This window comes from Hemitrygon akajei, chromosome 19 (assembly GCF_048418815.1).
Source record: "Hemitrygon akajei chromosome 19, sHemAka1.3, whole genome shotgun sequence".
NCBI lineage: Eukaryota > Metazoa > Chordata > Chondrichthyes > Myliobatiformes > Dasyatidae > Hemitrygon > Hemitrygon akajei.
In genome coordinates, this window is record NC_133142.1 from 57,186,577 (window position 1) to 57,214,389 (window position 27,813).

A 27,813-nucleotide genomic window follows, 5' to 3' on the forward strand; every position below is an offset into this window, starting at 1 on the left:
TCCTACACCACCAAGTTCAGGAACAGTTATTAAGCTTCAAACATTGAGCTCCTGAACCAGAATGGATAACTTAACTGATTCTATGCCATACAGACTCATTTTCAAGGACTCTACGACTCATGTTCACAGTATTATTATTTTATGCACATTTTATCTTCTTTTGCACATTGGCTGATTGTCAGTTTTTGTATATTTGATTGCTCTACTGTGAACACCTGCAAGAAAACAAATCACAGTATAGTATATGGTGATAATAAATCACTTTGAACTTTGCTTTCAAGTATCTCATGAATACTCAATATTAACCCTCTCCAGTGCTGTCTATCTAAGTAGGATAGGGAAAAGATAGGAGATGTAACATTCAGCTTCATTAAAAGAAAACCAGAAGGAATGATTTGACCTTCAAACATGCTACATTTAAGTAGATTAAAGCTGATCCAATTTTGGCTTCAACACTACCTTGCTTTCCCTATTATTCTTGACACTGGTAATTAACTTTCTTCATAAAATACATTCAATGAATCATTCGTGATATATTAACAAAACAAAAAAGCAAAAAGAATCAAAGTAGGAAAAGAAGAGCTACATTTTAAAAAGAGAAAATAGAACCAAAATACCCGCACTCAACATTAAAAAAAAACTTAATCGCGGAACTATTGCTACAAACATGCACTCGTGGGACCTATATATTGTGGCACCAACTTCCATAATAGCCAAAACACCGGTCTAACAAGATTGGCACTCGTAGTAACCAATAACTACTAAGGATCTGGGAAAAAACGACCACCCGTTGGCTAGAGTGTTTTGAGGGCGGGTAAAAGGAAATCAGGTTAGATTGACCCGTTTAGTGATTGAGGGGAAGATGGTGATGGAGAACGACTCGTTTTTTATTCGTAAAACGAAGACAAGTGAAGCCAGAGGCAAGAAAAGGAAGGTGAGGAGGGCGAGTCGGAACTCGGGGTTTGATCGTACCGCACCTGGTGGCTCGGGGTTTTCCAGTTCTGGCGAGGCGCAGGGTAGCAAATTAGACACGTGGGTAGAACCGGTGGCGAGCTGAGGGGGACCGAATACCGGGGGAGCGATGTGGGGAGGCCCAGGTTGGGTAGATTGCTGGAGAGGGGTAGAATGATAAATAGAAGCAGCTGGAACTATACGCTGACCGGGCAACGTCTGTGGAAAGGGGCTATTCCAGTGCGAAGACCCTTCAGATTGTCCCGGATAAAGATTTTCAATTTGAAGCGTTGTCTTTGTGGCCCCGGCCACAATACTACCTGATTATCTGCGTAATTATCATGCTGCTCTCTGTGTGATTATCCTGTTACAATTCCTACATTACAAGACTTTGGTATTGCAATTCAAAATGTGCTGTCTTTTTCTCAAGATTGAGTAGTCCTAACTAGGGGGCATAGATAGATAGATAGATACTTTATTCATCCCCATGGGGAAATTCAACTTTTTTCCAATGTCCCATACACTTGTTGTAGCAAAACTAATTACATACAATAGTAACAAATATGATATGCATCTAAATCACTATCTCAAAAAGCATTAATAATAGCTTTTAAAAAGTTCTTAAGTCCTGGCGGTTGAATTGTAAAGCCTAATGGCATTGGGGAGTATTGACCTCTTCATCCTGTCTGAGGAGCATTGCATCGATAGTAACCTGTCGCTGAAACTGCTTCTCTGTCTCTGGATGGTGCTATGTAGAGGATGTTCAGAGTTTTCCATAATTGACTGTAGCCTACTCAGCGCCCTTCGCTCAGCTACCGATGTTAAACTCTCCAGTACTTTGCCCACGACAGAGCCCGCCTTCCTTACCAGCTTATTAAGACGTGAGGCGTCCCTCTTCTTAATGCTTCCTCCTCAACACGCCACCACAAAGAAGAGGGCGCTCTCCACAACTGACCTATAGAACATCTTCAGCATCTCACCACAGACATTGAATGACGCCAACCTTCTAAGGAAATACAGTCGACTCTGTGCCTTCCTGCACAAGGCATCTGTGTTGGCAGTCCAGTCTAGCTTCTCATCTAACTGTACTCCCAGATACTTGTAGGTCTTAACCTGCTCCACACATTCTCCATTAATGATCACTGGCTCCATATGAGGCCTAGATCTCCTAAAGTCCACCACCATCTCCTTGGTCTTGGTGATATTGAGACGCAGGTAGTTTGAGTTGCACCATATCACAAAGTCCTGTATCAGTTTCCTATACTCCTCCTCCTGTCCATTCCTGACACACCCCACTATAGCCGTGTCATCAGCGAACTTCTGCACATGGCAGGACTCCGAGTTATATTGGAAGTCTGATGTGTACAGGGTGAACAGGACCGGAGAGAGTACGGTTCCCTGCGGCGCTCCTGTGCTGCTGACCACCGTGTCAGACCTACAGTCTCCCAACCGCACATACTGAGGTCTATCTGTCAAGTAGTCCACTATCCAATCCACCATGTGAGAGTCTACTCCCATCTCCGTTAGTTTGTGCCTTAAGATCTTGGGCTGGATGGTGTTAAAGGCACTAGAGAAGTCAAGGAATGTAATCCTCACAGCACAACTGACCCCATCTAGGTGAGAGAGTGATTTGTGCAGCAAATACGTGATAGCATCCTCCACTCCCACCTTCTCCTTATACGCAAACTGAAGAGGATCCTGGGCGTGCCTGGTTTGTGGCCTCAGATTCTGTATTATCAGCCGCTCCATGGTCTTCATCACGTGCGACATCAAGGCAACAGGTCTGAAGTCATTCAACTCCTTTGGTTGTGGTTTCTTCGGTACCGGGACAATACAGGATGTTTTCCACTGTCTGGGTACTCTTCTCTGCTCCAGGCTCATGTTGAAGATGCGCTGTAGTGGTTCTCCCAGCTCAGTCGCACAGGCCCTCAGTAATCGTGGGGAAACTCCATCCGGTCCAGCCGCCTTGCTGGTACAGATCTTCCTCAGTTGACCTTCCACCTGTGCAGCCGTAATCCTGGGCGTGGGCAAGGTCTCCTGTGAGTGGCTATTTTCCTGTGAGGGAAGTAAGCCTGGTGTGGATTTCTGCGGTGAGGATGAGATTGAGCTGTCGAACCTGTTGAAGAAGTTGTTCAGCTGGTTCGCTTTCTCCACATCTCCACTTATGTTCGCCCCCCCGCTTTGCACCGCATCCGGTGATGATCTTCATCCCATCCCACACCTCCTTCATGCTTTTTTTCTGCAGCTTTTGTTCTAGCTTCCTCCTATACTGCTCCTTTGCCCCCCTTATCTGTACTCTGAGTTCCTTCTGAACTCTTTTAAGCTCAAACCGATCACCATCTTTAAAGGCCCTCTTCTTCTGGTTTAGGAGGCCTTTGATGTGACTAGTGATCCAGGGCTTATTATTGGGATAGCAGCGAACAGTTCTAACAGGGACAATGGCATCCACACAAAAGTTAATATTGTCTGTTGTGCATTCAGAGCCCCCCTTGCAGTACATCCCAGTTAGTAGTACCGAAGCAGTCTCTCAGGGCCTGTGTGAGTGGGGATAGATTTAATAGAAACCTGGGGGCAACATTTTCACTCAGATGTTTATGCATACGTAATCAGTTTTCATTACAAATAGTTAACGTAGGAATATTAGCAATATTTATATAACGTTAACCCTGGTTCTAAACTCAGGAGAAATATCCCCTGTCAGAATGATATCTCCTTTCATTCTTCTAACTCCTAGTCTACTCAGTCCCTCTTCGTAAGGCATGCACACACAGAAGATAGACGTTTTAAAAAAGGTGATGATAGCGTTAACTATTCCTGCTTTTACATTAACATGTTTGTTCTCACATCAACGTGTCTGTTCTTTGCCTTCTCCACTTACACAATGAAGTAAAACAAACTGGAAGAACAGTTCATTCCACCACCTACAAGCCAATGCTGTGAGCGTTGTTTTATCTACTTCTAGGTAACCCTCACCTCCTGTGTTTCTTACTCATTTCCATTAGTCCAGCTGGTCCTTTCTCCCTTAATCCACCTTCCCTATTTCCATCTGCTCATCATCACACATCTGTCCATCTAGCTGACCCCCTCTGTCCTTTCTCCTGTTTGCTCGTCATCCTTTACTTCTGTATGGTTCCAGCCTCTGTCTCTACTCCCCCCCCCCCCCCCCCAAAACCTGGCTCCACTTGTCTATCATCTCCCCCCCCCCCCCCCCCCCCCGGTTACACCCTATCACCCACCAGATACTATATTAGAACTCTGGCTCTCCCTTTGTCACCTGGCTCCATCTCTCCATCATACCCCACCTTACCTGTTTGTACACATCACCTACAAGCCCATCTTGCCCTACACTCTCACCACTTTGTACTGAGAGTACAAAGATCACTTCCGCACTCTGATCTGCCTGAGATATCAATTGTCCTGTTAACTCCCCGAGATACTGCTCAGCCTTCCGTCAGGTTTAAGAAAGTGATTTGCATTCACTCTCTCAGTGAATAGGCTAGACATTAAATCCCAGACCTGCCAATATTTCCTACATACCTATTGAACATATTGAGGGAAGTAGTCATCTTGAGTTCTCAAGAAAATAATGCATAAGAAATAAGAAACAAAGTAACTTAGAGTTGTATAATGGGAATAAAAATGGAGATGAAAGGCAGCACATGTTTGCTGTCCATGTGATGATTGATTCACAGGATTGATTCACTTGACTAATGTCTGATGTGTGGAAACACAACAGCAAGAAAACTTCTGTAAACCTGGGGCTGCTTTTGATTAAGTTAGCTTTTGTTAGATTAGATTTTATTTGTCACACAGACATGAAAACAAACAGTGAAATGCGTTGTTTGTGTAAAAGACCAACAAAGGATGGACTGGGGGTAGCCCACAAGTGTTGCCATGTTTCTGGCATCAGCCTAGCATGCCTGCAACCCTAACCTGTCCACCTTTGGAGTGTGAGAGGAAACGGGACGCCCAGAGGAAATCCATGTTACAGAGAGTGCTGGGAATTGCATTCCGATTGCTGGCGCTGTAAAGCATTACCCTAACTACCACCCTTTGATACAAGTGTTTTACTGTTAATGCAGGGATATTGAAGATTTCTTACTTATTCAGCATCTAGAACAGGATTCATGATGTAAAGTCCATAAGCAGTTTGCCTCACCAAACTGAGCAGTGAGCTGCCTGTGGTTACCTGCAGCATGTTCCCAAAGCCAGCCCTTGATCAGCAAGGTCCCTGAGCTTAACTACCAGAACCACTCCTAACAGCTGTGGCCCCAGGGTTACTGGCGATCAGTGTTCAGACTGATGGTTGTGGATTTCTGTAATACTGAAAAACAGTTAAAAAAAACTTTAATACTGAGATTAATTACCGGTAGTACTTTTCTAAATAAAAATGGTTTAAAATTTAAGCACTTCAACTCTAGAAAACAACAGAAAAATGTTAATTCAATCAAATAAATAAATTATCTGAAACTTGCTTCCACCTCTGGGTTTGTTTCCCAGCTTTCTCTGTGTAGCATCTGAAAAACAGTCACAATGACCTGTAGGTAATTCAGACAGGGGTGTTATCAGAATTAGTGATTGAAATGGAAGCCATCAGAAAAGATTTATGAATAACTTCTATAGCTCATTAAAGAAAAGGAGAGGACAAAATATGTGAATAGAATCCTCACCTAGATTTGGATTGCTGCAGAGACTGAAGAAGAAAGCCAATCTGGATTAGTGTGTGTCTATTGTAATTTCAAACTCCCTGTACTTAGGTTAGGGAGAAAATGAGGATCATCCTTTAAAACAGTCGCCCTTGGTGTAGATTTTGGTAAGTTTGCATATCTGGGAGAATATGTGGGATTTGTGATTGGAGCTTACTAATATGTAGTTGCGATTCTGCTGCCAATAAATGGAAGTGGGCACTCTCTACTCTTTTTTGAAAAAACTTCCCTCTGATACCCCCCCATAATTTATTCCAGTCATCTTAAAATAATGCTCCCTTATATTAGCCATTTCCACTCAACTTATGGCTATCCACTCAATCTACGCCTCTTATCTTGTTCACATCTATCAAGTTCAAAGTAAAAGTTATTATCAGTGTACATACATGTCACCACATACAACCTTGAGGTTCTTTTACAGTGGGCATACTTAGCAAATCTAAAGAACAGTAACTGTAACCAGGAGCTGTAAACATCAGGAACTAAACTATAAATGAACTGCAAATGCAAATTGTATAAACAAATAGCAATAAATAACCAGCATGAAATAACAAGATAAGAGAGTCCTTAAATTAGTGTAGTTATCCCCTTTGATTCAAGAGCCTGATGGTTGAGGGGTAGTAACTGTTCTTCAACCTGGTGGTGCGGGTCCTGAGGCACCTGTACCTTCTACCTGTTGGCAGCAGTGAGAGAAGAGCATGGTCTGGGTGGTGAGGATCTTTGATGATGGATGCTGCTTTTCTATAACAGTGTTTCATGTGGATGTGCTCAATGGTTGGGAAGGTTTTACCCGTGATATACTGGGCTGAATCCACTAGCTTTTGTAGGATTTTCCACTCAAAGGTGTTGGTGTTCCCATACTAGGCCACCTATCGACCTCCTTCGCTCCTGACAGAACAGCCATAGCTCATGCAACCTCGCCTCATAAGACATGCTCTCAAATCTAGACAACATCCTGATAATTTTCCTGGACACCCTCTCCAAACCTTCCACATGAGCACAGTATTCCAAGCTGAGGTTCAATATGGACTATTCAACTTATGGATCTCACTGGAATTCCAGATTAACACTAATCAAGGAGCTGAGAGGCAGGACTGCAGAATGATGCTGCTGTCCTGCTAGCCTATTGTTGAGGTACTGATCTTGGCCAGATGGTTGTGTAGAAGGAATACTGGCACTTCCTCACGGAGGCTCTAGTTCTTCTGACAAGTGTAAAGTCCTATTTTGTATTCGATTTACAGGCAGAAGATGGCAAAGATAAGGTTCGCAAGAAATTTGACACAGCTCTGAATGAAGAAATTTCCAGTGACTCGGATACTGAAAGGTAACCCAAGTGTTCACGCTAGTTTGTGCTATTTGGTGCTAAGAGTCATTGGACGTTGTGGTTCTCGACCTGAAAGAGTGAGGTGAAGCTTACAGATCCAGGTGACATTGCAGGTACTGGAACAACTTCCATCAAATCTGCCCATGCCTACTTGAAGCCGTAGAGCTCCATTCCATTCTTCCACCCCAACTGCCCAGCTTGCCCTTCCTGCTCTCTAAACTACTCTGAAGAAGTTTGCTCTACAGCATGAGTTGTAAGATTGGGATTCAATTTCTGCGTCTGTCTGGAAAGAGTTTGTCCATTCTCCTTGTAACTGTGTGGGTTTCCTCCAGATGCTCCGGTTTCCTCCCACGATCCAGAGAGGCATGGGTGTGGGCATTGCTATTTTGGCACTGGGAGTGTGGCTCAGCATAATGCTTGCTGATTTGATCTGGTGTCATTGACACATTTCCCTCTGTTTCAATGTATGTGTGTATTAATGATAGAAGGGTGTGACCTCACTGTAGATCTTGTATTAGGCACACACATCCTGAAATATCTCGTTGTGATAATACTTTCTTGTCAAGGGTTCAAGAGATCTAATAATAGTCAACACACACAAAATGCTGGTGGAACGCAGCAGGCCAGGCAGCATCTATAGGGAGAAACACTGTCAACATTTCGGTCCGAGACCCTTCTTCAGGACTAACTGAAAGGAAAGATAGTAAGAGATTTGAAAGTAGGAGGGGGAGGGGAAAATGTGAAATGATAGGAGAAGACCGGAGGGGGTGGGGTGAAGCTGAGAACCAGAAAGGTGTTTGGCAAAAGGGATACAGAGCTGGAGAAGGGAAAAGTTCATGGGACGGGAGGCCTAGGGAGAAGGAAAAGGGGAGGGGAGCACTAGAGGGAGATGGAGAACAGGCAGAGTGATGGGCAGAAAGAGAGGAGAAAAAGGAGGGAAAAAATAAGTATATCAGGGATGGGGTAAGAAGGGGAGGAGGGGCATTAATGGAAGTTAAAGAAGTCAATGTTCATGCCATCAGGTTGGAGGCTACCCAGCCGGTATATAAGGTGTTCCCGTCTATAATAATACAGTGTAATGATCATAGTTTTCCTGTGGTTCTGCCATTTTGAACGAAGCTCTGCACATGTTTAGTTTGTCACAGCCTGACTCCATTCTTGGGTGGTGTGAGTACGCACATCACTTCAGTTGTGATTTTTCACTGAAGTGGGTGCAGAGGAGATTTATGAAGATATTATACCTAACGAGGGTCGTTGGGATAGTCATGGAGAGATTAAACGCAGTACAAAGTCTTGCCAACCATTTTATAGCCAATTCTACCGTAACACATTTTTATTCTCACATTGATCAGGTTGCCTCTTTTCTGCCCTCCTCCCCTCCAGATTCTACCACTCATTTGCACACTTGGGCAATTCATGGTGGATAATTAATTTCCAAACGTGCGAGTCTGAGATAGGGAGGGGAACTGGGAGAACATCTGTGTCCTGTTAGCTGTGCCACTTATGCTGCCCCCCCTTTGGAACAGGACACAGGGGAAGCAATTGAGTACAAGGTACTCCAAATTCAGCCTTTGCAAATTCTTATATAACTCCAATATAATACCCAACTCCTGTGCTCGATACTCTGACAGGGGGATGAGAGGAAACTTGATAGAGATGTATAAGGTAAGAGTGGCCAGGCGCCAACTTTTTCCCAGTGTGGAAGTGGCTAGATGATTGGAAGAAAGTTGTTTTTAACGTAGAGTGGTGGGTGGATGTGGTGCACAAACAGGGTTGTGGTAGGGGCAGATACTTTAGGGACATTTAGGATGCTCTGAGATAGGGACAGAAATAGAAGCAAAATGCGAGATGCTACATTTGAGGGAAGGATTAGATTGATCTTGGAAATAGGTATAAATGTTAGAAATATAGAAAACCTACAGCACAATACAGGCCCTGGGGCTGACAAAGCTGTGCCAAACATGTCCTTACCTGAGAAATTACCTAGCATTACCCATAGCCCTCTATTTTGCTGAGCTCCACCTGCCTGTCCAGGAGTCTCTTAAAAGACCCAACATTGTGCTGAAGGGCTTGTACTGTGATCTGTTTTGTACTAAGGAGGAGCTAAGTTACACAGACCTACTTCACTTAACAGAGTGGTCTAAAACCAAGGGCATAATTTTAAAATACATGGTGGAAGAATTAGAATGGAAGTAATGGAACATTTTATCAACTAGAGTGTGGTAGGTATCTGAACCGTGCTGTGTAAAAGGGTGGTGCCAGAGACCCTTAATGTCTTTAAACAGTATTTGTATGAGTAATTGAAGAGTTGCTACTCGCAGGGGAAGCTCTGAAGTGACCCTGTGCTGGAACGTGGGATGAGACTGGTGGCCCTTTTAACTCGCATAGACACAATGGACAGGGTGGTCTTTTCTCTGATTCTGTGATTCCAGCTATCTGCAGAAGGATGCATGTGTTTCATTTGGAGTGGCTGTGATGTGTCCTAGCCCAGTGGTCCCCAACCACCAGGCTGCAAAGCATGTACTACCGGGCCGCGAGGAAACGATATGAGTCAACTGCACTTTTCCTGCCCACTGTTGAACTTGAATGCATGTGAGGTCATCAGTCACCTAAACGCAGTGATACCCTCGCGCCAGGGATCACTGGTTGGCTAGGGTAACCGGCCGCCTCATGCAGCCGGCAAGAAGTGCAGTTGCTACTGGCCTGGAGCACGGACAGATGGGCTCTAAACCTGTTTAACACACCGAATGTTCATGAGGAACCCGGTGCTAAAATATTTGCAGGCGACCTAATTCAGGCTCAGGGTTTCGTAAGCAGCAGAGCGGCTACCTCGCTGCGATCTATTGAAAGTCATCCCTCGAGCCTCCGGACTGCGACCACCGTGGCCCCGGCACGGGTACCTCCGGCCCTGACCTTGTCCTCTCACCCCAGCCACACCTGGCCAAGGAAACTGGTGGCGGGAGGGCGGGAGGCTGGAGTTCGGGCCTGGAGGCTGTCTAATGAAGCAATGAAGCCTTCAAAACTGCTTCTGTACCTTGAGTCCAAGCACCCTGCACTTAAAGACAAACCCGTTGTGTTTTTTGAACGAAAAAAATGTGAACAAGCGGGACAGAAACAAATGCTGAGAGCCACGAAAACTAAATTGCAGAATAGACTCGACATAAGGAACCCCCTTCGAGTATCGCTGTCTCCCATCACCCCTCGATGGGACCGTCTTGTTGCAGGGAAACAAGCCCAGGGCTCGCACTGGTTCAGCGACATTGGTGTGTTGCAATGATGTTCATATGTTTACACGAGGAAAATAAGCGCTGAATGTTTAATATCCAAACGTTACTTAAAACATTATGATGCTATTGACATAAGTGAGTTATAATTGACTTATCACTATATTCATGCGAAGAAAATATGCGCTGTGTGTTTAATATTAAATTCGTCAGATAAACCCTTTTAGAAATGAAATTGAGTGTATTAGCCACTTATAAGTGACTTATAGTTGAATTATCACCTATATTCCAGTCGTGATTAATAGCCTCACCCCCCGTCTGCCGTTCTGCAAGAATATTGTCGATATTAAACTGGTCCGTGGTGCAAAAAAGGTTGGGGACCCCTGTCCTAGCCATCCCCTGCATTTGTGAGTGATTTGCCAGTCTTGCAGTGGTAAGTAGGGCGAGGATGAAGATGCGGTGTCCATCTTGTGATTAGTATTATTGACATGCCACTGGCACCATTCAGAACAGAAAGCTTTTGTTCACTTGGGCATATCTAATTATATTTCCTAATTGTCTTGCAAGCAGGGTTCTTAAACTCGTTAGGATCAGTCTGAAGGAAACATTAGATAAGCTGTGATTGTTCTCTTCGGAAAAGAGAAGTTTGAGTGAAGATTTAAATTAATTGTTTAAAATTGTGAGCCATCCGGCTTAATGCTCTGTTATGTACAGGGTGTTCTCTTGTTTCATGATGGTTGAAAGTTGAAACTTTGTATTGGCAGGCCCATTAACAACAGAAGTCCTTGATCATATGTCTATATCAGACACTTCCCAGCAAGTGGCTACTAAATGAAATCAGGACCAGCTCCATTATTCCTCTATCCTGTCCCATCTTGAAGGTTCTAAAGCTAAGATAATCCGGTTTAGTATCACTGCCTTGTATGACACGAAGCTTCCAGTAGAAGTGGTAGAGGCAGGTTCGGTATTGTCATTTAAAGTAAAATTGGATAGGTATATGACAGGAAAGGAATGGAGGGTTATGGGCTGAGTGCGGGTCAGTGGGACTAGGTGAGAGTAAGCGTTTGGCACGGACTAGAAGGGCTGAGATGGCCTATTTCCCTGCTGTAATTGTTATATGGTTAAGTTTGTTGTTTTGAGGCAGCAATACAGTGCAAATACATAAATTTACAAAATAGTATAAAATAAAGGGAATAATGAAGTAGTTTTCACGGACCATTCAGATATCTGCTGGAGGGGAAGAAGCTGTTCCTGAATTCTGGCTGCTGTCCCCTCTCCCTGATAGTAATGAGAAGAGGGTATATCCAAGATGGTGACTGTACATAGTGATGGATGCCCCCACTGTTCCCTCTGAGCTGCGTTGGTGTGCTCAGTAACTGAAATGCTCCCGCGCACTTAGCCTTTGTTGCTGCACAGCCAGAGTAAATACAGATGAGAAAAGGTTTATGAAATGTGAACAATTTTCTTTGTACTTTAATTTATTATACCCTTCAATTAATAAAATCAAAACCATGTGATTTTTCAATTTTCATTCTAAATATTCATAGTATGAATATTTAGAATGAATATTCATATGAATATTCACAGTCATATATTTAGTATGAAAAAAACAGTGTCACACAGTTTTCAGGCTGTGTAAACTTCTACTGCTCCAAGCAATGGTTGGTTTGCCCAGCTGTAAAAAGCAAATAGACAGAATGTTGGGTGCCATCTTTTTAAAGCACTGCCTCTTGAAGATGTTCGGAATGGTGGGGAAGGTTCTTTGTTTATTTAGAGTCACAGCACAGAAATGACCCCTTCCAACCCAACAACCCTTGTGCCCTATACCAATGGCATCCATATAACCAATTAACCTACTAACCTGTACACCTTTGGAATGTGGGCAGAAACTGAAGCACCTGGACAAAACCCGTGGAGAATGTATAAACTCCATGCAGACAGTGGTGGAATTGCACCTGAGTTGCTGCCACTGTAATAGTGTTATACTGCCATGATACTGAGCCCATGGAGCTGGCTGGGTCTACAACCCTCTGAAGTCTCTTTTGATCCTGTACATTAGAGGTTCCATTCCAGGCTGTCATGTATACTATGTACAATATCTCAGCTGTAACATACCATATCTCCTCATGTAGATTTGCTGCCTTCGTGATTGACCCAGGACAGATTTTCTGGCTGTTGACATTCAGGAACTTAAACCTACTCACTCTTTCCACCTCAGTGAGGTCTGGTGCACTTCATCCCAATTTCCTCTTCCTGAAGTCTACAATCAATTCCTTGGCCTTGCTCATGTTAAGTGCAAAGTTGTTGCTGTGACACAGCTGATCTCTCACGTTTGTATGCCTCCTTGTCACCATCTGAGATTTTGCCAACAGTGGTGTTTGTGAATTTGCAAATGGCAATTGAGCTGTGCTTAGCCACACAGTCACAAGTGTTGAGTTGAGTAGTGGGCACATCCTTGAGGTATGCCTATGTTGATTGTTGGTGAAAAGAGCTGTTATCTCTGATATGTACTGACTGTGGTCTCCCAATGCAGAAGTCAAGGATCTAGTTGAAGAGGGAGGTGCAGAAACTCAGTTTTCAAAGCGTGTTGATTAATACTGAGGGGAATTACTGTATTGGTAAACAGCAGCTTGATGTATATTTTGCTGCTCTCTAGGTGCACAGCAGAGAACCAGTGTAGATCTGTTGCGGCAGTAGGCAAGTTGCACCAGGTCTAGGTCCTTTCTTGGGCACGTGATAGTGCTAACCAGTCTCTTGAAGCATTTCATTACATTGGATGTAAGTGGTGATGATCAATAGTCATTAAGGCATCCTCCTCCTCCTCTTGGTCTCTGGCATGATTGCAGCCCTTTTGAAGCATGCAGGCCATAGTAGTGAGAGGTGGAAATATCGATCTTTGAACAATCCAGCCAGTTGGTTGGTTCAGGTTTTCAATAGCCAGTCAGGTCCCTCTATGTAGACCAGTACAGCACAGGAACAAGCCTGTGAAATTGTGCCAAATTAATTAAGCTAGTAATTAAAACACTTAATTGAACTGATCCCTTCCTAAGCAACTTTATCGTATTTACCTCCAAAACTATCCCTGGCAGTGTGTATTCCAGGCCTGCTGTGTTTTTTAATATTGTATTTACCCTCTTTCACCTTAATACATGTAATCTAGTGGTAGATATTTCACATCTAAGATACTGACACTCTAATCATGCATCTCAATTTTAAACGTCTATCAGATCACCCCGCCTCTTGCGCTGCTTGAGAGAAAACAGCCCAAGTTTATCCAACCTTCCTTATGCCGTACGGCCTCTGATCCAGCAGGATCCTGATAAACCTTCTGCACCTTCTCCAATAAAGGAGCAGTGAGAATTGAAAGCAATAGTCCAGATGTAGTCTAATATAGAGTTTTATAAAGCTGCAACGTAACTTCTTGACTCTTGAAATCAGTTCCTTGACTAGTAAAGGCAAGCATTCCATATGCCACCTTTACGAACATATCAACCTGTGCAGTCATTCTCAGGGAACTATTTAGTTGTATCCCTGGAACCCTCTGCTCATGGAGGCTCAACATTCAAGCTTGAAGATTTTGGTATATTGGATTAGAACCCTTGTACTCAATTGCACGTTTTTCTTTTAAGGATAATACTAAAGATTGTTTAAATTCTCTGGCAGCATTGAGCACAAAAAGAAAGCTCCAGAGACGTTGGAGATAGAGGAAACAGCACAGGAGAAGAAGCTGCGACTTGCCAAGCTTTACCTGGAGCAACTACGGCAAGAAGGTATGTTTTATGTGACCCTGTTTGCTACCATGGTGTAGACCTTGTAGCAATCCAAATGTGATCATGAGGTTACTTAATTGGAAGTGGTGAGAATAAAGCTTTGATAATCTGAAATCTATGGGATGTTGTACCGGTCTAGCAGATTCACTGGGCTATTGGATGCCTCTACTATTACTTTAACGATTGCTCTTTTTCAATTTTTACATGAGAGTATAATAAATTTCCCCATAAACCCACTAAGTTTAGAGAATGAGAGAAATGGAGCTAGATGAGTTTTGACTTCGATGTTTCAACATATCAAACAGACTGAGCTGTGAAAACACTCTGCATCCTGCCAAACCCTCCAACATTTCTGGCATTTGGTGTTCCTGGCTCAGGTCATTCATTTGTCCCACATCCAATGTCACACACATGGCTGACTAACCCTCTATGTTCATGTCTGCAATTAACAAAGGCTTGTGTATGGATGAGTAAGACAGGCACCAAGTTTTTGCGAGTTTGGAACATTTAGATACCAGAGTATTACTGTTTGTAGTTAATAACACAGGGTTTGGTTCTGGGCCCCTGTGCAAAGTTGCCGCAGTTCATTGGGTGTTAAACTGTTCTCCACTGTGCCTGTACTCGGGGGAATCTGAGAAAAATTTTTCCTGGTTCTTTCTTAATAGAAAAAGTAGTTGAAATTTTCATCCATGTAGCACTTGGTTTATTGCAGTTCTACTTCATTGCATTTTTGAATACAGTATGGATGGACAGTGGGATTTGGAGGGTGAAGCTGACAGGTTTGTTTTGCTGTGTCCTCTGATTTGCCTTAATTTTTCTTGTTGCCTGCAGAAGAGGAGAAAGCGGAGGAGGAACAATTGGAGAGCGATCTTATTGGAGGAAGATTAGAGGAGGATGTGGTGAGAAATGCTTTTTTTTAAAGTAAAAAGAAGAAACTGAACATGATCGTAGTCCTCCCATCTACTGTTAGGAAAATGGAGATCTCTCCCGTTTTGTGTTTGTTTTTCACGTAAATGCTTTTCCTGCTGTTGACCATTTGCTCACAGAGTCGATAGTTTTTGATCTCAGTCCAGTGTACAAGTCTCACTTCCATCCCATTTCCCACTGTTCATTTGCAGCTTGTTCTCTTTCGCATACCTGTTAAAGACATCACCTCCCTCCCCCACCTCCCTCCAACCAGGTCTTTTACCCCTGCATTCATTAAGGGGTGATTTACTGTAGTAATCCGATTTAAAGACGGACTCGGGAACGGAACTCGTACATAACCCGGGGACTGCCTGTATATGGTTATAGTAAGAGTAAAAGGATAGTGAGAGACAAAATTGGTCCACTGGAAGATTGGAGTTCTAATCTGCGTCTGGAACCAAAAGAGTTTGGTTGGTCTCAAGGTTTTTTTGTGTCTGTATTGAGTCTGGAGACGGACACAGTCTAGTGGTGCAGGGAGGTCATGGGCCCTATACAGATTGCAGAGGAGGAGCTGTTTGCCGTCTTGATGCAAGTTAGGATAGATACATTTCCACAGCCTGATAGGATGTTCCCTCAGATCCTGTGGGAGACTAGTGCAGAAATTTCAGTGGATCAAGCAGAGATATTTACAACATCTTTAACCACTGGTGAGGTGCCAGAGGTTTGGAGGTTAGCTAATGTTGCTCCATTGTTTAAGACTCTAAGAATAAGCCAAGAAATTATAGGCCGGTGAGCCTGACATTAGTAGTGGGAAAGTTACTGGAAGTTATTCTAAGGGACTGGCTATATTTGGATAGTTAGCAACTGGTTAGGGATAGTCAGTATGGCTTTGTGCTTGGTAAGTTGCGTCTAACCAATCTTTTGAGGAAGTTACCAGGACAGTTGATAAAAGCTAGGCAGGGGATGTTGTCTACATGGACTTTAGCAAGGCGTTTGACATGGTCCTGCATGGGAGGTTGGTTAAGAATGTTCTGTCACTTGGCATTCAAAATGAGGTAGTAAATTGGATTAGACATTGGTTTTGTGTAAGAAGTGATTGCTCCTCTGATTGCCGAAAGATATAAATAAGATGGAAAGAGTACAGAGAAAATTTGCAAGGTTGCTGCCGGGTCTTGAGGACCTGAAATATAGCGAAGGGTTGAGTAGGTTAGGACTTTATTCCCCAGAGCATAGGGAGTTGAGGGGAGATTTGATAGAGGTGTACATAATTATGAGGGTTATAGATAGGGTAAATGCAAGCATGCTTTTTCTACTGGGATTGGGTGAGACTACAACCAGAAGTTATGGGTTAAGGGAGAAAGGTAAATGTTTAAGGACAACGTGAGGGGGATCTTCTTCATTCAGAGGGTGTGAGAGTGTGGACTGAGCTGCCAGCCCAAGTGGTGGATGCGGGTTAGATTTCAGCATTCAAGAGATAGGTGCATGGATGAGAGGCGTATGGTGGGTTGTGGTCAGCGTACAGGTCAATGTGACTGATGGGCTGAAGGGCCTGTTTCTGTGTTGTAGTATTCTTTGTGTGGGAGGAAACCAGGGGAAAATGACATGGGTGAAGGGGAGACCACATTATTCCAGACAGCAGTCAAGGTCAGTTTTGAACCCAGCTCACTGGAGCTGTGAGGTGCAGCACCACCTGCTATGTCATGTTGCCACTTCTGTACTTATTTATTAAGGGTGAACCTTCTCATGGATTGTATCAAATCCTTGTCAGAATGTTGATGTTAATACTTCTGAGTTGGTCCGGAGCCAGAGGGGGAAAGTTGCACTTAAAGTAAAGGTTCTTTTCAATGTGATTTGAATTTTTTTATTTCCAGTGATACTGATTTGAATTGTTCTTTACAGCTGGAACAGAAGGGAAAACTAAAGCGACTTGTTGCCAAAGATGTGAGTAAAGGATTAAAGATCTCCAGATAGAAATCCATCACATAATGACCATGAGCAAAAGCTGAGTGTGAGTGTAAAACAGGGAAGCCTGTCCTCTTCTCCAAGCATTTTTCAGCAGTTTTTATCGGAACGCTGTCGTTACAGGTTCAATGATTCCTTGCACATAGTAGGTCTAACAAAACGTTAAATTTTCACAAATGAAACATTGTAACAGTTGGATTATTTAGCTTTGAGTATTTACACAAGGCTACTTTCCCTTCTAATGAAAATTAGAAATTGCAATGCAATCTCTCAAACATGTCATGCATTATTAATTTAAACAGACGTCTGCCTTTTGCATATCATCATGCATCTAACAATGCAATGGAAAACTGTCAGTCACCAGATATACCTGCAAGAAGGGTCCATGTCACCCAAAGCGGAGAAATCCATTTGATTTATTCCCTTGCTACTAGGCTTGTTATTCCCTCCCTCCAGTGGGCATTATGGTACAGTAAAGGGCGTACTACACCAATTCCCATAAAGCTAAACAACAGCAAAGTCACAGGACTGCTATACTTCACTCCAATGTGTACATCTTAGTTTGGAGATTGTCATTCATGAAATCTGTATTAAAATGAGAAAATGCTGGAAACACTCAGCAGGTCTGGCAGCATCTGAAATATTTCTCTTTCCATAAATGTTGCCTGACCTGCTAAGTATTTCCAGCATTTACTGTTTTTACTCCCCAGTTACGTAGATTGTCTCTGTTTATGCTTTCAAAGTAACTGCATTGTTATTTGTTTCAGTATTTTCCACCTGACACATCTGAAATTCGCCTGTTACGTGGTCACCAACTTGCTATCACATGCCTAGTTCTGTCTCCTGACGATAAACACATATTCTCAGCATCCAAAGATTGTTCCATCATTAAATGTAAGTTTTTGTAGTTCAATTATATGGATTTCTCAGCATCTGATACTGGGAACCTAGCTGAAATTTTATCAACAGTAAACTGGAGATGCTGAAAATCTTGAGGAATATACGAAATATTAGAGGAACTCAGCAAGTCAGGTAGCATTATTAGAGGGAATGAACAGCTGATGCTTTGGGCTAAGATACTTCGTCGGGACCTAATGAAGGGTCCTGGCCCAAAACATCAGCTATTCATTTCCCTCCGCTGATGCTGCCTGACCTGCTGAGTTCCTCCAGCATCGAGTTTGAGCTCACTGTCTCCTTGTTACTGTTGCTACTAATATTTAAAGTCAGAACATGATACAGTATCTCAAACCTGATTTCAGGGGACATTGCCAGTGGTAAAAAGATCCACACAATCCGTGGCGGTGGCAAGGGAGCAGAAGATCAACATGTGAGGCACACAATGCACATTCTCTCCATGGCAATATCATCAGATGGCAAGTACTTGGTGAGTGGCTTCCCTCTTCCTTGATAAGATAATATTAGATACTCTGGCTTGTACAGTGTTTTCCATTTCAAACAGAATTAAGAAAGGGGAAGAGTCATCTGCATTTAATTTAAGGAGCAAGATGGTGCCAGCAACATATTACAGGCAGTTCACAAAACTACTAGGTACTCTCCTTCTGGAAATTGTACGGTCGTCTAACTCTCGATCAATTGCAGCCGGTAATTTCCCTATTAAGCGATGTATTTTCGAGCCAATTACGTGATCTGGCAATTTTGTGATCTTCTGGGGGATTCTGGAGAGTGTGGTCATCACTGGGGTGTAAGCAGCATTGTTTCCTGATGGGCGAACACAAACCTGTGGTTGGCTCCATTAGTCTGCACCAATTAAAGTGTCAAGTAAGATTAAAATCATCGAAGATGAGAGCTGACAGGTGTTCAGTATCATCTGCCCTGTGGTTTACCAGTCTCCCTCTCTTGCCACTGCTGTTGGGCAGGAGGTGCAGGAGTCTTGGGTCTAACGCCGCCAGGGTCAGGAGAGTTGTTGCCCTGCAACCTTTGGGTCCTGGGTGAGCTTCGCTTGCCTCAGCGCTGAACAGGCACTGCAGCTGTGGGCTCACTTTCAGGGACCCTGCAGTTAATGTTCCATGTGTTTTTGTTTACTTTAAACTATTTGTGTGTTTTGATTAAAGCGCTTCAGCGCTGAACTGACTCTGCAGCTGTGACCTGCAAGCATCAGCACTCACCTCAGTGCTGAACTATCTCTGGCTGGGATCTTCGCAGTTAATTTTCTATTGTTTGCTTTTTTACTTTTGCACAGTTTTTTTCACACTTTGGGTGTTTATCGGTCTTTGTTCTGTGTTCTTTTTAAAAGTGGGTTCTGTTGTGTTTCTTTGGTGGCTGCCTGCCAAAAGGCAAATCTCAGTATACTTTGATATTGATTGTACTTTACTTTTCCTAATTTCAGGGCATCTCAAAGCATTTTACAATCAGTCAAGTACTTGCACTGTACAAAATAATACTCGTGCTTCTGCACTACCACGTTTTATGACAGTGTTTTAATCTATGATGTAAATATTTACCAAGATGCTGGAAATTTGTTATGGGATCATCACCCCCACTTGCAGGTGGAAGGGTTAAGATTTAGCTTTTCCCAGCTGTTCCACCAGTACTGTGCCATGATGTGACTGCACCGATGACACTGATTCTGTAGAGGGACTTCACAGTCCAGGTTCAATAATCAGGAGTTCTAGAACTGAGGCACGGTGACATTAGTTCTTTATTGTTGCATTTGTAAGGAGAAAAAGCAGTATTGTGCCAGACAGTCTTACAAGCCTCTGATGTTCAGTAAAGTTACAGCTGATGTGATATTTAATTGAATCTGCTCTCCTCCCAGAAATTGATTTAGACCATAAAACATAGGAGCAGAGTAGGGCCTTTCTGTTCTGACATCCAATTGTGGCTGATTCATTATCCCTCTTGTACTGTTAGCTAATAGTGTTATTCCAATACCACTCAGCCACTCCCACATGGGAGGAGTTCACATACAAGGTTGTCAATAAAGTTCAGTTGAGTATCCTGTATGTTGGTGTTCTGGTGTACTCTGCACTATCCCTCAATAGCAAACACAACATCTCTCAAACCCATTCTCCTACCTTTTACCCATGACCTTTGATGTCCTTACTAATCAAGAACTCGCCAGCCTCCATTTTTAATATTAATGTACCATTTAATATTAGGGCAGAAATGGGAAATACAGGAGGGCGTAATTTTAAGGTGGTTGGAGGAAAATATAGCAAGGGGCAGGTGTCAGAGGTTTTTTAACAGAATGGATACGTGGAATGTTCCGCCAGGGTTCGTGGTAAAGGCAGATATATGAGGGCACATGGATGATTGAAAAAGGAGGGAAAGGTTAGATTGATCTTAGAGTAGGTTAAAAGATCAACCCAACACCATGAGCTGAAGGGCTGTGCTGTAATGTTCTGTGTTCTAATGTGCACTCTATGGTGATACGACCTCTGGGAACAGTATGCAGGGCAAGCTTTTCACTAATGATTGTCAATACACAACAATTAAAACCAGTTTCAACCCATTCCAATTTAATAACTTCATCCTATTTCAATTAGATAGGACCGAAAGGAATAAAACAGCTCCTGTTTTGTTCTTACTATATCCTTCAACTCTTAATTTTCATGTTTCCTTCTGCCACTGTGGGAACAACACTTCCCATGCTGTGTGTGAAAGTAGCTCATTCAGTGCAACACTGTACACAATTCTTAACCGCAAGTTAACCCCAAATAAATTTTCTTTTTAACACCGTACCCTGATGTGGTTTCACCACTATTCTGCATTGTTTTTGAAAGACATCCCAGTCCAGTAAACTATCCTCTTTGGAATAATGGCCTTAACTAACGTGATATATCTATTTCATTACAGTATATGATGACCCTCTCTGTTTGAATTGCTAGAGTTTGAAGCATGTAATATACTCAGCATATCCTGTAGATCTAACTGTGAGCAGTTAACAGTTTACCAGTTGTGTTTGTAAAGGTGTGCTGTGGATGGATTCTGTAGAACTTAATCTAGTTGCTTCTCTTTGCAGGCTACAGGCGATCGAAACAAGATGATCTTAATATGGGACGCAGTTACATGCCAGCATCTTCACACATTCAAAGGGCATAAAGATGCAGTGTCGGTGAGTTAGCGTGGTGGAGTTGTGAGATGTGTGTGTTTATGGAAGAAATTTTCAGTTTTCGTAGAGTTAAGTAGAACCACAGATTGATGTAGCACTTTCAGTTCACTGTGCATACACTCATCTTTGAAAGCTAAGTAGGTCCTTCAGTTTTCCATATCCCTAAATATTTTTCTGTCAAGTTTTTATCCAATTCCCTTTCATAAATTGTAATTGAATCTCCTTCCAGGCAATGAATCCTGTTTTAAACAAACACCAATCGTCTTTCCCCCACTTGCCTCTGGTTCTTCTGCTAGTTAACTGAAATCTGAGTCTAATTTAAAAAGAAACACACACACACAAAATGCTGGAGGAACTCAGCAGGCCAGGCAGCATCTATAGAAATAAAGTACAGTCGACGTTTTGGGCTGAAACTCTTGGGCAGGACTGGAGAAAAAAAGCTGAGCAGTAGATTGAAAAGGTGGGGAGAGAAGCTCAAGGTGATGCATGAAACCTGAAGGGATGAAGTAAAGAGTTGGGAAGTTGATTGGTGCAAAGACATAGAAGGCCTTGGAAGAAAAGTGGGGAGGAGCACTAGAAGGAGATGATGGGCAGAAAGGAGATAAGGTGAGAGGGAAAGGGGGATGGGCAATGGTGAAGGAGGGGTAGGGGGGCATTACTGGAAGTATGAGAAATCAATGTTCAGATTGGAGGCTACCCAAACAGAATATTAGGGTTCCTCCATCCTAAGTGTGGTCTGAGTCACCTGATCCCTCTGACATTGACAACACACTTTTTTTTACACTTACCAGGTGTGAATTCATGGTGCTCAAAGATCTCTCTTGAAGTTTAACCCCAACTTCCCCTCAACTTGTTAGAATCTTTTGTTCTGTTCTAAAGATCCCTACGTGGTCTCTAGGGTCTTGATTTTCCTAAACTGCATCCACCTAAATGTTGTATTGTTCCAGCTAGGACCTGGTGGCAATTTATGAAGTTTGCAGTTTCATTCCAGAATGAACTACTCAATATGTACGGCTCCCTTTTAAATTTTAGTTTGTATTTTCTTAGCCCTTTTGTACTTGCAATCTTTTTAATATTGTATAGTATAATTAATATTGTTTTCTTCCAACCCAAAAGAACTGATTATTCTTGAAATTCAATTTGCTATATTTCTGCTGCCAAAGCAAGTTACGATCTCCATTAAAGGGTACTACATCAGTTCATCTGTAGCCTTTGAAATCATGCTGGCAAACACCAGTCTATTGGCAGGAAGAGGATATTAGGGGAGTTCTCTAGGACTGCATTTGGCCAAGAAGGTATCCCCAGTAAATTACAGTGAAGAGCTGCATTTTGAATCCCATTGAGAGGTTTGATTGCCCTCTAGTGCTTCACAGAACATTGTACAAGAGCTGCCACTGTGGCTTGTTGTATTGGTATGCAATGGTTTGTGCAATGCTTTACAACACTGCCTGCAAGATCATGAATCAATTCCAGTTGCTGCCTAAAAGCAGTTTTGTACTTTCTTCCCATGACCACATGATTTCTTCTAGCTGCTCTGATTATCCCATATTCCAAAGATGTCCGTGTTGGGGTTAGTGAGTTGTGGCAACACTTGGGTGGTCTGCCCAGCACAATCCTCACTGATTTGACGCAAATAACCCATTTCAATATATGTTTTGATGTATGTGTGACAGACAAAGTTGTCTTGATCTTTGTAATTATTTGGGAAAAGTTGAGGTTATTCATATTGCACTCTAATCATAGATTTTGCAGCTGCTAGTATAAGCAACAGTATCTGGGAACAAACAAGCTGTAGCTCGGGGAGCAATAGACGAGCTTCCAGAAGGATGTGTAGTTGTTGGTTTAGTCATTGTTATTAGAATGAAAGCAGTCAGCGCTCAGCTTGAACCTATTGCTTCACTTGAGGATTTGGAATGAGTACAAAGTCAAAAGTAAATTTATTATCAAAGTACATAATGCCACCATATATTTGAGATTCATTTTCAAGTATATAAAGGAAAATAAAGAAATACAAAGGAATTTATGAAAAACTACATAAAGACTGGCAAACAACGTGCAGAAGACGACAAATTGTGCAATCAAACAAAAAAAACAAGTATACTGAGAACAAGAGTTGTAGAGTCCTTGAAAGTGAGTCTATAGGTTATGGAATCAGTTCAGAGTGGAGCTATCCATGTCAGTTCAGCAGTTGTAGGGCAATAACGTGGAGTGGACTTCACATTAGGTATGTACATTCTTAAGTGTGTATGTATTAATTACTCAGAGACAAGGGTATATGTATTTTATATTATAAGTATAAAACAACCTGAAGAGGCCAGCAAGCGAGACAGCAAAGTCTGCAGAAAAACTATGGCAAGTTCTCCAAGATGCTTGGAACAAACTACCAGCCGATTTTATAAAGCTGCATTAACAGTGTACTTAAGATAATTGAAGCTGTGTTAAAGGCAAAGGGTATTACACCAAATATTGATTTGATTTAGTTTTTTTTACTGTTTACTACTCTTTATAGTAAATTTTTGATATTTAGAAACTTTTTCATTTTTTTGAAAGCATCTTTGCTTTACAGAATTTTTTTACATTTGCACAGTACTGTATATCCGACTGCTGGGTGCTGCCTTTTAATTACGTACTTCTCCATTCAGGGTTTGTCATTTAGGAAAGGGACACACCAGTTGTACAGTGCCTCTCATGACCGCTCTGTTAAGTTATGGAATGTTGACCAGAATGCCTACATTGAAACACTGTGAGTACTGCTAACTTGTAATGATTGCTGATCTTGTTGGGATTCCCGTTCAATTCAATAAATTTCCACAGACTTTTGACTAATAAAAATAATCTGAAATCCATCTGAATGATTCTTGTTAAAGAATTGACTACTTTAATATGGTATACTCCACACTTTGCTGTGTTTAAGAAGACCATTATTGATTTCTGATGCCCATGAAAGGACTGTTTAAAGATCCCCATAATCTTGCCATGATATCTGTTACATTTGACCATTGTGTGTTGCCCTAAGTGGTGGAGTGTGGGTGTGGGTGGTGGAGAGGAGTTCATGAATGTGTGAGGAGAAGAAAATGGGTTAGGGTAGGATTACCCAAAAAAGGGTATATACAAAAGGGTGCCAAAAGGCCTGGTTCTGTGTTGTATCTTTGTTTCAGTATTCATTGCATGCTCTCAACTCTGGAGAAAGAAAATATGCTGAACCTTGATTTAAACAATGAGGATCAGGAAAAGCAGATGCCCATATTTGACATGGCCTTCACTGTTGTGCTTCATTTCTTTTTCCCAAAAATAAACAGATTTGGTCACCAGGATGCAATCACAGGATTGGACACCCTTAGTCGGGAGCGATGTGTCACGTCAGGGGGTCGAGACCGTACTGTACGCATTTGGAAGATTGTGGAGGAAGCACAGCTTGTATTTTATGGTCATGAGTGAGTATTGTGATTGTGCATGTGGTTGTGAATGAGCTGCTGGAATGAAAATATTTTGTTCTATGTTCTTTTTTGATTTTGCAGCAAAGGGTAGCCCTCACCCTCTCTCAGCACTATTCACAACCCAGCACGAGAAGATTCCCCCACTTGCACAAAGAAATTGCCCTTTTTACACCCTCCAAGATCTCCAAAAATCTATCATAACATTTACCCCAGTACTTTAACAGATAAGCATGTTTTTAACCATTATCTACTGGTATTGGGACTAAATTCTTGAAACATGGTTGTAGATAAGTTCCCTTGTACTACCTTAAAGTATTCAAACATCACAGGTTAACACCATTTTGTCTGAACAATACAATTTTGTGTTACACATTTTGGCATATTCCAAGGAGCAATCAAATTTAACTCCTTTCCTTACGTGTGTGTGTAGGCCTCTGTTAGTCTCGATAGACCATGGATTTGCACCTTGTAAAGTTTCCAAGAGCAATGTGTGGTTAAGTGCAACACGCAACTTCAGCCAAGGCTCGAACTAGCGACCTTCAGGTAACTAGACGAACACCTTAATCACTTGGCCACGTGCCAACACTTACATGTGTAGCCCTACATCTGTGACCTTTTGTACAGATGGGAGGGTGTAGAATAGTGAATCAATGGGTAATATATTTGGATGCGGTTGCCACAGCTTTCATTTTGTCATTGAAGGTGGGAGGGATCTCAGACCTTCCTGCTGTTACCTGTTTGATTGTCCACCACAATTCATGACGAGATGTAGTAGGACCGCAGAGCATCAATGCGATACTTTGGTTGTGAGGCTGCATACTTCTGTCTGTTAGCATACTGTTCAGTACATGTAGTCCTACATTTGAACATCAAAAATACTATAAGTACTCAGCAGGTGAAGAAGCATTTGTGGAAATAGTTTATCATCAAACCATTCAAAATCAGAAGGCTAGTTCTAATGCAGGCAGAGAAAGTAAGCTATTGGAAGTTAGAGATTTTGGCATTGAGTCCAGAAGGCTGCATTGTGCCAGTGAGGTGCCATTCCTTCAGCTTGTGTTGGAGGCCACAGACCAGTCAGTGCAGTAGGGAGAAGTGGTGGGTGCTTCTCTGTAGACTGTGTTTGTTTTGAAGCAGAGGGGACCTCATTATGGGTTCTGAATGCAGTAGAGTAAATTGAAAGAAGTGTAATCACTGTTGTAGGTTTGTGACTCGTACAGCTTCCTCTGGTTGGCCTGACATACAGGTCTGACACATACTTAATCAGTTGCATGACTGGTCTGTGGTACAGTTCTCCCAATTTAAGCACCACCTTCTGTGTTTGTAAATTCTTTGCAAGGTCAACGGGGTCAGTAGTGGCTTGTTGCCTAACTCAATGCTAGGTAGTTTATCCTGTTTCATTCTTCTTCAGCTTTAAGAGATTGAGGTTTAGAGGTTATGATATTGTAGGCTATTTCTGAGCACATTTAAGAGGCAGTCATGTATTTAAAACTTATGTATGTTGACCAGCCAAGGTGTGTTCTGCAGATTTGATCACTGATCTGGATGGTACTTACAACAATCCAGTCATTCTGCAGGCAGAACAAAGACTGGTTGTTTCATTAAAAATCCTAAATTGTTAATTTGAATTTAAATTCTCTACCAACTTGTCTGCAAAAAAAGAGTTTGTGTGGGTTCAAGGTTAGGAAAATTTGGAGGTATATGGGCCAAACACAGGTAGATAACACTAGCTTAGGGAAGCCCTTTGGTTGGCTTATGCAAGCTGAGAAGAGGGCCTCTTTCCATGCTGTATAATTCTTAACCCTATTTTGTCACTACTGCCATCAAACCTCTGCTTATTTGGAATGTGCGTCTAGTCTGTTCAAGTGGTTGTAATGCTCGTTTTCCAAAAGTTGCTGGGCTGTACAGTGTGGTAATTCTGGCTGAGGGGTGTTGGCAAGTTGAACAGAGTTGGCAGTGCCTATCAGAATATGGAGACCATACTCCACTAGGAGTGTAGTGTGCAGACTGATTAAATACCAAATGTCATTCCAGTTCCAACTTGTAACTTCCAAACGCTTTGGTTTCTGGTACATCCAGTTCATTCTTTGACTTCTATGAACAGTTGTCTTTCACTGTTGTTCCTTTCACATGAAGCTCATTCATTTCACACCAGCCTGGTGCCTGAGCTCACTGGAGTAATGTGACAACTTTCCACTCTGCACCTGTCGGCTGAAGACAAATCATTTGCTCTGACACATCTGACCGTGCTGGTGGGTTAAAGATAGCAGGGCTGCCATCTCTGCCTCATGACTGAGTGCTTCTCAGACTTGAGAAAATAATAACGTGCTTGTGTAAGCATTGTAAGAAAATGCTAAACATCCCAGGAGCTTAAAAGAGCTTCTCAGACAGCACCTCACTGGTAATCTGTATGCAGAGTGTCTAGACTGCTCTAATTCAATCTCTGAAGAGACTCCTGGCTTCTCCACAATACACCAGGACTTGTTTGAGTACAATGACCATGATATCCAGGAGTTAATTAACTGCAAATGTAGGGTGTACTTTAATTAGAAATATTATATGTTAAGGAGGCAGAAAAGTTCCTCACTGTCACCTGAAGGCTAAGGACCAGCAGAAAAGTTTTGATCTAAGTAACAGATGATAGGCATGAATTCCAATGACTTTCTGACACTGTCTGATTCTTCACATCCCTGAGGTCATCTACAGCCCAAACACCCAAGGGCCACCGCTGGAAGCCAAGCAAAGAAAGTTTAAAGGCAACAATTAGAATCCACTGGAAGGAACACTTTACAAACCATCTCACTGTGACCCTGTTCTTGATGTAAAAACACTTGACTCGGACCCACAGCAGCCTGTGGGTCCATTGTTGCCACAACCTTGATTAACAAGCAATCAAAAAGGTCTTATTGTGGCGACCCACTTCCTAGCGCACTCGAACCGGCTCACAAATAGCCAGCGCGCCGGCACAAAGGCCAGGTCTGCTTCACCAACAAAGGGAAAAGCCCGAGCGGGACTGTGAATACGTGCCCCCTACAGCTGCCCGAATCATGCTTGCCCTGATGTCTGGTCCGGGCAAGGACATTACCTGGGACGAGGAGTCCGCCGCCGCTTTCATTACAACGAAAGAAGCCTTGGTAAACGCCGTGATGCTAGTGCACCCCAGAATGGACGTCCCTACCGCCCTCACAGTGGACGCATCTAACACGGCAGTCAGTGGAGTACTGGAGCAACTCATCGCGGGTCGCTGGCAACCCCTGGCGTTTTTCAGCAAATACCCGCGACCGCCCGAGCTCAAATACAGTGCTTTCGACTGGGAACTGTTGGCGCTATACCTGGCAATCCGGCATTTCAGGTACTTCTTAGAAGGTAGGCCCTTCACCGCGTTCACGGACCACAAGCCGCTTACCTACTTGACAGATAGACCTCAGTATGTGCAGTTGGGAGACTGTAGGTCTGACACGGTG

General features: G+C 42.7%; 1 protein-coding gene across 1 annotated transcript in view; it reads left to right on the plus strand.

Annotated features, from left to right (window-relative positions):
• Window positions 1–818: 818 nt before the first annotated feature.
• The window catches only part of rrp9 (ribosomal RNA processing 9, U3 small nucleolar RNA binding protein), a 51,225-nt gene continuing 24,230 nt past the window's right edge, over window positions 819–27,813 (plus strand). The window contains exons 1-10 of the mRNA XM_073072561.1: window positions 819–934; window positions 6,899–6,981; window positions 13,869–13,975; window positions 14,807–14,874; window positions 16,781–16,822; window positions 17,611–17,737; window positions 18,103–18,227; window positions 20,826–20,918; window positions 23,558–23,658; window positions 24,215–24,349. Coding sequence (XP_072928662.1) covers window positions 863–934; window positions 6,899–6,981; window positions 13,869–13,975; window positions 14,807–14,874; window positions 16,781–16,822; window positions 17,611–17,737; window positions 18,103–18,227; window positions 20,826–20,918; window positions 23,558–23,658; window positions 24,215–24,349 — 953 coding nt within the window. The 5' untranslated portion in view covers window positions 819–862. The remainder of the gene's footprint in view (window positions 935–6,898; window positions 6,982–13,868; window positions 13,976–14,806; window positions 14,875–16,780; window positions 16,823–17,610; window positions 17,738–18,102; window positions 18,228–20,825; window positions 20,919–23,557; window positions 23,659–24,214; window positions 24,350–27,813) is intronic.